Consider the following 11,097-nt stretch of genomic DNA (forward strand, 5'->3'; position numbering starts at 1 on the left):
ACATCTTCTGTTCCTTTCTGCATGCGGGAGGAAATGCAAACGAGTTCCTTGCCGCAATAAAATTCGGTCTGTGAGTCAGCAAGGGCTGCTGGTAGCTCCCTCCAGGGGCCTGTTAATTTTACTGCTGATTAACCCTTGTTAAAAAGGACACTTGAAAAATAACGCTGAGAGTTTATTACTATCACTGCCTTTTTGCCACTGCCAGCAAGGAAATTACACTGGTTAAAATTAAGGGTTTTTTAAAGAATGCGTCTTGCTGGAGCAAACAAGTACTCTGCAAGCCCGGGAGCTCCTTGGGGATCCGTTATTTCTCCTAACACTGGCCGTGGTCCTGCTGTTTGTCCCTGTCACAGCTATGAATGCCTGGCACCGCTGTCCTTCACTGGGCAAACCCAGGGCAGAGTCGGTGCCATTCCCTTGAAGGTGACTCCTATCCATGTGTCACTCCACACCTTCCTAATCCAGCCTCTCCGCACACACTCCCAGGGAACTCCTGCGAGGTGTCAATGCAAACATGCAGTCTGGAGACCATCGGTGTGGGGATAAATCCAGAGGAGCCTTGCTGGCTTTCCAGAACTGTGCAGGTGGTGAGTGAGTATCTGCCATTGCCATGATCGCTGCTGTATCCTGAAGGCCACGTGACGGACCTACTCACAGCTTCCTACTGCTTCCCATGGAGCATACGCAATCGGGACATCAGGGTCTTCAGCAGCGGAGGCTGCAGAAAGCAGTGAACACTGGCCCTGGGATTGTGTTGGGTCACATGTCAAGTGGGAATTGGGTAGAGAACTGTTCTGTGAGGGCAAACAGAGCTCTGATAGAAAACAGGGGCAACCCTCGCTGCACTTATGTACATTCCTCCATCGTTTTATGCACAACGGACCTATTCCCATGAAGGACTCTGCTCCTGTTCCCACCAGCCCCAGTTAAAGCAAATTCCACACTCAGCCTCTTGCAAGAGAAAAGACACAGTGTGAAGAGCTTCACTCTAATATTACCGGGCTGGTCTAGGATAACTCTGCAGAGGCCCTACAGCCACAAGCTGGGATGTTCCTCTTGGCAGATCCTGCTCTATGTTCTCCAGTAAGTCATGCTCCACAGCCAGGGCTGGAGGGCAAAAAAACTGTTGGAAGTGGGACTTAGAGCTGCACAGACTGGAGCAGGAGCATCCAAGAGGCATTAGATCTGTAGCAGCGTCCAGAACAACCTCAGACTGTCAGAGTCCACAGACACTGTCAGAGGACCCTGCTCTCCGAGCCAGCTGGAGCATGACAGCATGCTTCCATTGCACTGCCGGATCCCTACAATGGCTCCCAAACTTTCCCAGTGCCTTCAGTGCTTTGGAGGACAGTCATCTTTAATGGCATTCACCCTTCAAGAGTCTTGAGGCAACAGGGCTCCTTCACACTCATCTTCACTACAATATTAATGCAGATTAAAGAAAGGTGTTAATATTAAAGCCCAGTGTCTCCACCATAATGAATTTGTGCAGCCATTCCCACACAGAATGGAGGAACTCAGCTGAAAACTATTATTTATCCATGTTCATTGCAGCCAGATCTTTAGGTTCAATATGTCTATTGAGATAGGTCTTACTGCATGAGGAAGCAAGCGTTGGAACAAGCTTGGTTTGTCCAGTTACTTCTGACCAATTACATCAGTAAGGAGAACCAGCTCGGTCAGTTTGCAAGAGGCAGAGCTACACGATGTGTTTTGCAGCAAGCAGTGGATTTGTTTAAATCATCAGCCTCCGGCTACCTTTGTTCCATCATTAACGGGACTGCTCTCTAAGCAGCTGAAGGAGGAAGAAACTATCTCTTCAAGTTGCAGCATGGTTCAGCTGGTTTTTCATGCAAGAGGAAATAAACACTTTTCTAAATCACTGTTAGAATACCTTAGATATCAAAACAAACAGCAGTGAAAAGGTTTTGGGTATTTTTCCACACGTATCTCACAGTTTAATTCCTGTTCTGGGTAATGAAAGTAACTGGAAGGAAAAGCCTGTGTTAGATTAGCTGGACTGCAAGTCCTTTCTCCTGTGCTATTTTGTTTCTGCTTGTATAGGTAGTAACTAGGAGTACGTAGTACCTGGTATCACTAGTGTGAGAGACGCGTGCAATAAATGAAGCCACATGCATTAGCAATGCCCATCTTCCTCACGCCCGCTACATTTCATTATACACCCGATGTGCTTCACGTTTCCTCCAAATATGATAGAGACCCAAGGAAAACTTCTTATGAATAACCCCTGAAAAACATTTATCAGTCACGTTGTGTGAAGTTTTTTGTTCTCCGGCGAATGGTAAGACAACCTCAATAGGCCACAGTTATTTCAACAGCACAAAGCTGAAACAGAGAGGTGTGTAATCATCTCAGGTATGAATATATCGAGGACAAGGAGTAACAAGTCTCTGCATGAGCAAAGGAGTTTCCCCATCACATGCAGTGAATCTTGCTGCCATGTGCCCCTTCAGAGGTCAGGGCTCTGCCAGTTCCTGGTTCCACTTTCCTGGCAAACGGAGAGATGGTGCTGTTGATGAAGAATCAAGCGATTAATTTCTAACGTCAGGACCCAAAGGCCCAGAAACAACAACAACTGGGTGCAAAATGTCTGCTCCTGAGAGATGGAATATAAGGATAAGAACATTCAAGGTCAGAAGAGGAAATCTTGGTGATAAAAGACCGGAGGCTGCCTATGCACTGTAGGGTTTTAAAAAACGGCGCACAGGGAGGAAGGTACTGGCTTGGATACTTGCTCTGGGCCGGTTCCCTTTGATACCATCTTATGTGCAAAGACTTTGGGACTTTAGTCCCAAACAGAATGTAAAATGGACAGCTGGGAAGGAAAAGCACAACTGCTCTGTTGAACAGGTCACGTCAGCTGGGGATGCGCTGGAGACAACGTGCTGGGAAGAAGATCTGCAAGGGAGCAGTCAGTTAAGGAAACAAATAATATTTACATGGCCTGCCTGTGGCACTGGAAATAAAACCTTCTTGCCAGTAAGATTCGGCCCAACCCTCCTGGCCCCACCTGCTCCTGGGGGAGGGATCGTGCTATAAAAGACTCCAGGCAGTGATCAGAGCGGCACAGCAATTTGGGGCTCTCCAGGGAATCCTCCTGCTCCGGTTGTCACCATGGGAAAGAGAGTGGCTGTCGTGCTGGCTGGCTGCGGGGTGTACGACGGGAGCGAGATCCACGAGTCTTCTGCTGTGCTGGTGCATCTCAGCAGGGAGGGGGCAGAGGTAAGAGGCACCCTGGCAGGCTCCTGCCCCATCTCTGGCTCCTTTTGCCCTGCCCTGCTTTGCAGTCTCTCTCTCCTGCGGAAGGCTCTTGTCAGAGACAGCTTGCCGGACAAGTCACAAGCTCCCCATTGCTTAGGGTCACTGCGAAGCGTGAGTGGCTGAACTCAAAGCCAACGGCGCAGAGTAGGAGCTGCTGCAGCGAGCGGGGAGAACTCCCTGCCCTCTGCTTCGCTCTCACAGCTTTGCTGTAGGAGAGTACTGGCGCGGTGCTCTGTTCTGAGCATATCCAACCTCTGAAACTAACTTTCCTAAGTGCATTCACTATTCTTTTTGGCCTGCACTTGCTCTTTTCTACTTTGGTATTTCTGTTTAAAAGACTGCTACTGGTTTTGGCTGTTGGAAATTCTTCTTTTTAAAAGCCCAAAGAGTAGAAATGAAAACAAACAAGTTCTTGTGAGCTGAACAGGGGTAAAGGCAGCGACCCTCAGCTGCTCTAATACGCTATTAGTCGCGTTAGCCGCTGCGAGGGTGGAAGAGAGCAGCCCTGTGTAACATTTCCCTCAGCTCTGAGCCACCCACAGATCCAGGTCAGAGTCGTTCTCCTGGGAATCGGAATGACTCTAGTAAATACAAAGTCACAGCAGTGATGTACGTGTGCTGCAGAGCCAGCCCACCCAGTTCCAGAGCCTTCCAAGCGTCTATCCTCTGGTTTAAAGCTCAGACTTGCCCAAACCTTTTCTCCACTGTATAATTTTGCCTCTTCTCTCCTGGAGCGGCTGCAGTGGCTCCCCCCAAAAAAAACTGGCAGGCTCAGAGCACCGTCCTACACTCATCCCTTGGTCAGCAAGGGCCTCTAGTGGAAGAAACTCAGGCGTTACTCCAAACGCCTCCTGTTATTTTCAGTCGTGCTTGCCTAAGGAAACAAGGGATAGCACAGCATCGGTATTTCAGTTGGAAGGGACCTACAAGGATCATCTCGTCCAACTGCTTGACCACTTCAGGGCTGACCCAAAATTAAAGCACGTTGTAAGGGCATTGTCCAAACGCCTCCAACACCAACAGGCTGGAGGCATCGACCACCTCTCCAGGAAGCCTGTTCCAGGGTTTGGGCATGCTCTTGGTAAAGAAATGCTTCCTCATGTCCAGTCTAAACCTCCCATGGTGCAGCTTTGAGCCATTCCCATGCATCCTGTCCCTGGATTCCAGGGAGGAGAGCTCAGCACCTTCCTCTCCACATCCCCTCCTCAGGAAGCTGCAGAGAGTGATGAGGTCGCCCCTCAGCCGCCTTTTCTCTAAAGCAGACAAACCCAAACTCCTCAGCTGCTCCTCACAGGACGTTCCTTCCAGCCCTGCCACCAGCTTTGTTCCTCTTCTCTGGACACCTTAGAGTCCCTTAACATCCCCCTTAATTGTGGGGTCTAGAACTGCAATGACTGTACAGTCCCAAAAGCCATCACCCACCTCTTGCCACCCTCCACTCTTATCTTCTGTGTGTGAATCTGAAACAGTTCTGAAGGAAGGGGAAGCATTTTCCACAATAAAAAACACTCTGGCTTTGGGAAAAGAGTGGCTGGGGAGAAGAAACTCCAACTCCCGTCTTTGAGAGAGGCATGCACTCTGACAGCAGCTTGCAGGTAGTCAGCACTCACGGGGGCTGACCGGCTTTGTGGGGGCAGCTGGGGCTGCCCCACTGAAGGGGATCGCTTGGGATGAGGATGGAAACCTCTGAGAAATGGCTTCACCATTGGCTCTTGGGACACCGTGTTTTGCTAAGAAAGGAGTCACTGTTCCCTCTCCAGCACTTCAGGCCCCAAGCCAAGCAGCGTGGGGCAGCTTTGCTTTCACCTACCACCACCCTCATTCCGTTAAAGTCAGGGTAAATGTTCCTGTGAAGAAGTTACATCAGACCTTTCTTTCTTTCTCCTCCCTGTGCCAACAGCCATCCTGATGATGGTATCGGGTGAGCCTGAAGGTCACCACATTCACCAGCGAAGTTCTTTCCAAAGTAACTCAAGTGTTTTCATTCACTAGCTGTGATCTTTAACATGCTTAGGTTACATGGCTGAAGGATAACAGACCTTCCCCTTCCCTCCCCAGGCAGAGGTTTATGCTCCTGATGTTGACCAGATGCACGTGGTGGACCACGTGAGAGGACAGCCGACTCAGGAGAAGCGCAACGTGCTAGTAGAGAGTGCCAGGATAGCCAGAGGCAACATCAAGGACCTGGCTACGCTGGATGTCAAGGGGCTGGATGCCCTAATCATCCCAGGTAGGGCGGCACGCAGGCTCTGCACATGCCCAAACTCTTGGGAACAGCTTTGATATGCCATAAGCCTTGGATGAGATGGAGTCATGGGCTGGAGAGGAACTGGGCTGAGCCCCTGGGGAAGAAGGCAGGCTGGAAGCAGGGACTGAAAGGACAGACTTCCATCTGTGCTGGTGCTGGCATGCAAGCTTGGACTTAGATTAAAAGAGCAGATGGCAATGCCAAAGCTTATCCCAAGAGGAGAGGGCAGATAACTGCCAATTGAACATGGCAATGCCAAAGCTTATCCCGAGAGGGCAGATAACTGCCAATTGAATTATCCTCTGTACTATCTACTGAGCCTCTAAAACTACCCCCTCCCTCACCAACACGCCTACCTCCTTACGAGGGGGAGAGGCTGGGACAGAGAGGGGGTGACCCAAAAGCAGAAGGGTTGATCAGTCTGGCATTTCATCTTTAGTGAAAGCATGGCCAGGTGATTTCAGTGGGGACGGACTAGGCCTGGAGCAAGGAATAAGAGAAAATTTGTCAGTATGTTCCATTATAGTTTGGAAAAGAGCTCACGGGTGAAACACAGTACCCAACAGAGCATTGATCCTCTCCAGTTCTGTATGGAAGCAAGAAAAGTGCTCTGAGGCCTCATCCCCCGGCAGTCAGCTCACAAAGGTTCAGCTTGTCTGGTTTTAATTCTTCTATCAACACTGGACAAATGCTGCCATCCACCAAATCCATTTCAGCATTCTAATTAAAACCTGCAAAAATCCTGCCCTGGAGCACTAATTTTCTGGTCTAATCTGTTTCTCTTTTCTCAGGTGGCTTTGGAGTGGCTAAAAACCTGAGTACTTGGGCCACCCAAGGCAAGAACTGCATCGTCTCCAAAGAGGTGGAGGACGCCTTAAGGGCATTCCATGCTGCCAAAAAGCCCATCGGCCTGTGCTGCATCTCCCCAGTGCTGGCAGCCAAAATCTTCCCAGGCTGCGAGCTGACTGTGGGTCATGACACAGAGTGTGAGAAGTAAGTAACCTTAGAGTAGTGCTGATCTGAAATCACACCATGAACATCACAGATCAGCAAGGCCTCCCCAGCGTACGTGCACCATCTCAACGATATCTTGTGATAAGTTGAACAGTTTCTAAGAACCAACGATCCACATCATGCATTCATTAAGTTGATCTTGGCTGGCAAATTAAATAATCAGAGTTTTCGATGTACCACTTGTCATTTACAGATTCCTCTATGTCGAGTTTTCGATGTACCACTTGTTTTAGACATAGAGGAATCTGTAAATGACAAAAAAATCTGATTTTATTTTTTACAGTTTTCTGCAATGGGGGCACTTTACCATGTGGGGGCACAAGAGAAAAATCTGATTTTACTTTTTACAGTTTTCTGCAATGGGGACACTTTACCATGTGGGGGCACAAGAGAACACAAGAATCACACAGGAATAAAATAGACTTTGAGTCAGGAAGCAGTTCAGATTTCTGGAAAGGAGAAATCTGGCCTGGGAGGAGAGAGGAAGGATGCCAGTGGGAACAGTGGAACAAAGAAGTAGCAGAATGGCACAGGAGCTTGCTTCCTTCCAACATGAGGCAAAAGCCATCCTGCAGTCACACTCTTAGCTCAGACGGATGTCACAGCAAAGACAGACTCTGCTGCTTCAGGAGCGAAGCTTGTAGTAACTAGGCCCCTTTAAACTTAAAAATTGAAACCCTTCAAGTGCCCGAAAGAACTGGCTTATTATCTGCCAGCAGATGAGAGGGCATGCTGATTTATTTGTATTTTTGTATACTTCTTTCCACAACTCCCATGGCTTAAAATTACTTTGTCTGAAAAGCAATCATGTATTTGCCTCCCCAGCGTACACCGCACCCCGTCTCTCCAGGGTAGGAAAGACCAGCTCCCTGGCTCAGTAAGTTAAGCAGACCCTAGGTAGGAACAGCAAGTTGCACAGGATTTGGTGGTGTTGAGAGGGAGGGAGTTAAACTGCCCTGACTCACACAGAAAAGCTGTGACTGAATTCTCCCAGTGGCAGGGAAGGACCCATCATGGATCTTGCTAGGAAGGGTGAGGAAGTAATGTCACTTGTAGTAAGCTGGTGAAAAAACCCCTCCAAACCTAAACACAAAGTATGGGCAGAGTTAAGTAGTGGAACACCTATTGTGGAACATCAAGGTTTTATTTTGGCTTTACTTCAGATTTTTACATCACTCTAAGCTGGAGGTTTTCCTCATCCTGGATAAACTCCTCTGAGAGGAAAAGGTTTGGATCCTATTGAGCAGGCTTTCTGTAGGGACCATTCATCTCTGTAACCAACAGACTTCTCATTCTAGGCCTTCGTCAAATCGCCCCGGGTAACGACGGCTTCCCCACACAGGGTTTATTCTTTCCTCCTAGGTGGCCTTACGCCAAGACTGCCGACACCATGAAGGAGCTTGGCTGCAAGCACGTGAACAAACACGTCACCGAAGTTCACGTGGATGTGAAGAACAAGCTGGTGACCACCAGCGCCTTCATGTGCAACGCCCCCATCCACGAGATCTACGACGGCATCGGAAAAATGGTCAAAGAAGTGGTCCGACTTGCCTGAACGCTACAAAGCCACAGAATCCATCTCCCCCAGAGTGAGGTGTTGAGCCTCAGATGACATTTTTCCCCTTCTATGTGCACATGTCAACAGGCAAACTGCTGCTCAGACCGAGTTCTCCCCCCGCACCAGACCACTGGTGGCTGCTGAGGAGGGAGAACTCCGGAGCGATGGAAACACTGTCATGTTCTGCCACAGACACACCACTTACTGACAGCAAAGGGGCAGTAACTGGAGAGTGGGCACGCATCGAGCTGCCATGCAGAAGCCAGGTTTCCATGGGGCTCAAATACAGCCACTGCCTTTGGTTCTGAGTGGCTGAGGAGTTGCCTGGGTCAGCCACGACCAGGCTGACCAGACGTGTGCATATCGCGTGTAAGCAGGAATTGGTCCCTTCCCGAGATTCCTTACGCATCCACTTTTGCCAGCAGTTCAAAGCTCCCCATGTACCTCCACCCTGCAGAACAGATGAATTAGTGGCAAAAGGAATGAGCACAGCTCTGCTACTGAATAAAACCCAACACTTTCTACACTGGCTGAATTCTGCTTTCATTTTTTGTCTTTCACTCTGGATTAGGAGCTGTTCTTAGTGCTACTGGTTGGGCATTGAGGGGGGAAAACGGTACAGGAAGAAGTCACCAGCAACAAACCTCACTTGTTTTGCTAGGATTTGTCAGAACCCAGACTTGGGCATGAACGTGACAGAATAAAGCAGAATCAAACCAATCTTAGCATCCAGGTCTAATGGAAGAGGTTAAACTCTTCCCTTGCATTAACAGAGACCTGCTATGACAGCATGGGATATTTGGGAAGCAGCCTTCGTTACTGCCCCTAGGCAGAAAGAGCCCAGGGTGATGTCTAGACATCCCAGACAAAGCAGTGCAATTTCCAGTCTGTAGGAAAATTCCTAGAAATTACCTGGAAGTAACAATTCTGCATTGCAAGAGGGACAGACAAGATACCTATCTAGCTGAAACCTGTCCGGCAAGCTGTGACCTGGCAGGGCAACAGCAGAGTCTGGCCAGCAGAAGGCACTAAAAGAAGCCAGCATCAGGCACAGCTGCTCAGGTAACAGGCCAGACAGGGTTTTTATGGCCAGAGGGAACCATTTGTCTGTGTGCTCTGACCACTCTGCAGGAGCTGTAAAGAGCACAGCAGCTTACGCTGGGCTGCAGGAAGCCTGCTGAGAGGATTCAGGCTTGACCTGAAGACACTGCTGCAGTATTTGACAGCTCATTCTCAGTTAACCAATGCTATTTAAGATAAGCCGTGCTTTATTTCTCTTACAGTTGAAGAGCTTACTCACAGCCCCTGGATGCTGACAGGTTTGTCTCCATTAGGTTCAGGCGCTCTTTAGGTGGTAGCTGGTATGTTCTCCTTATACAGGTTCTTATATAGTAGTACCATATAACCATGACAGACTGAGCTGTTTTAATTCTCTCAGTTTAAGACACGTTTTCTAAGCCTGCAACTATTTTCTGAGGCTCTTCTCAGCAAAGTCTTCAGGCTTTTGACATCCTTTCCAAAGCACCAAAATATTTCTCCACTCTCATCGACGCAGTAAGATCCTTCAAGACTCCACTGGTGGCCAGAGCGGGAAGAAAGTTACCCACACGCCGCAGCGGTGCTGCAAAGAGGGGTTCAAGTGCACCTGGCAGTGACAGAACAGCCCAGAGTAGCCATAACCCAGCCTCAGATAGCAGTTTTTGACGTACAGTTTTTTGGGCTTTGATGTACAGCTTGTAATTTACAGATTCCTCTACGTATATCTCGTGTTACCATTAGAAACCGGATTTTTTTTTTTATAGTATTCTGTAATGTGGGCACTTGACCATAAGGGGGCACAAGAGACTGCAAGAATTCCCTCCCTCCTGATTTACACACCATAAATCGCATGGGACAAGGGACTCTGCAGCGATACAGGCCTGACTCGGTTATGGTTTGCTTTTATGTTTAGTTCAGGCTTCGATATTTATCCCCATGTTTATGGGTTGTGGAGCTCAAATGAAAAGGCTGATTCTGAGGCTGTGAAAAGCAAAAGGATAAATGAGATTTTGGTTCAGGAAGAGGCTCCTTCAGGAAAGGAGAAATCTGTCCTGGGAGGAGAGGAAGGATCCCAGAGGGAGCAGTGGAACAAACAGAAGTAGCAGAAGGGCATGGGAGCTCGTTTCCTTCCAACACGAGGCAAAAGCCACCCTGCAGTCACACTCTTAGCTCATACGGATGTCACAGCAAAGACAGACTCTGCTGCCTTAGGAGCGAAGCTTCTAGTTACTAGGGCCCTTAGTTTAAACTTAAGGCGTAACTTCCAGTACTTCAAGTGCCTGGAAGAAGTGTTTTATTACTTGTCAGCAGATGAGAGGGCTTGCCGATTTGTTTGTATTTTATACACTTCTTTCCACAACTCTGATGGCTTAAAATAAGACATTTTATTTGAAATAGGATCGTGTTTGCAGCCACTGAATATTCCTGCAAGCACACAGAGCTTTCAGCAGCAGCACACGTGACTTTCCCCTCCTTTGCCAAAGGGATTTCTTTGAATGTGGGAACCGAGTAAGTTAAGCAGCAGCAGTCTATTTACTTACATTTTTCTCCGTTCAAAGAACACACTAAGAAAGGGGGAGGGGATAATCACCATAAGACAGAGTATAAAAACCCAATCCTTACAAATATGTCATATAAAGAGTTCACTATAGCCGAGCCCAAACCAAGACATTAAACCAAAAACTTCAAGTGCTGGGAAATAGACTGAGTCCTTTCTTGACCAAACCATAATGATTCGATAGATGGTTTTTAGGCAGAAGAGGATCTGAATCCTATCACTGAACAATGTGAGTGTTGAAAACGAAGCACGTACACGTCTCACGAGCACAAACAAGCAACGACGCTGCTGCATGCAAACTGGTTCACAGTTGGTAAGTGTTCACAAACACAAGTTTAAGATCACCCACTTGAAGATACTGACCTGCATTTTCTACTGTCTCAAAAGAAATAAAAGACT

At 48.2% G+C, this 11,097-nt stretch overlaps 1 protein-coding gene across 2 annotated transcripts; it reads left to right on the forward strand.

The window, feature by feature from the left end:
* The first annotated feature begins 3,098 nt into the window (after window positions 1–3,098).
* LOC104516638 (ES1 protein homolog, mitochondrial-like) lies at window positions 3,099–8,115 on the forward strand. 2 transcript variants are annotated; one of them, XM_010161040.1, is made up of 5 exons: window positions 3,136–3,243; window positions 5,341–5,512; window positions 6,322–6,514; window positions 7,483–7,489; window positions 7,887–8,099. In XM_010161040.1, the coding sequence occupies exons 1-5, from the start codon at window positions 3,136–3,138 to the stop codon at window positions 8,097–8,099; spliced, it is 693 nt and encodes a 230-aa protein (XP_010159342.1). The 2 variants fall into 2 exon arrangements, with proteins under 2 accessions (XP_010159343.1, XP_010159342.1); XM_010161041.1 differs by lacking the exon at window positions 7,483–7,489 and having other exon boundaries at window positions 3,099–3,243; window positions 6,322–6,523; window positions 7,907–8,115.
* Window positions 8,116–11,097: the final 2,982 nt, after the last annotated feature.

Source organism: Eurypyga helias, unplaced genomic scaffold (genome assembly GCF_000690775.1).
Source record: "Eurypyga helias isolate BGI_N326 unplaced genomic scaffold, ASM69077v1 scaffold4761, whole genome shotgun sequence".
NCBI classification, from domain to species: domain Eukaryota; kingdom Metazoa; phylum Chordata; class Aves; order Eurypygiformes; family Eurypygidae; genus Eurypyga; species Eurypyga helias.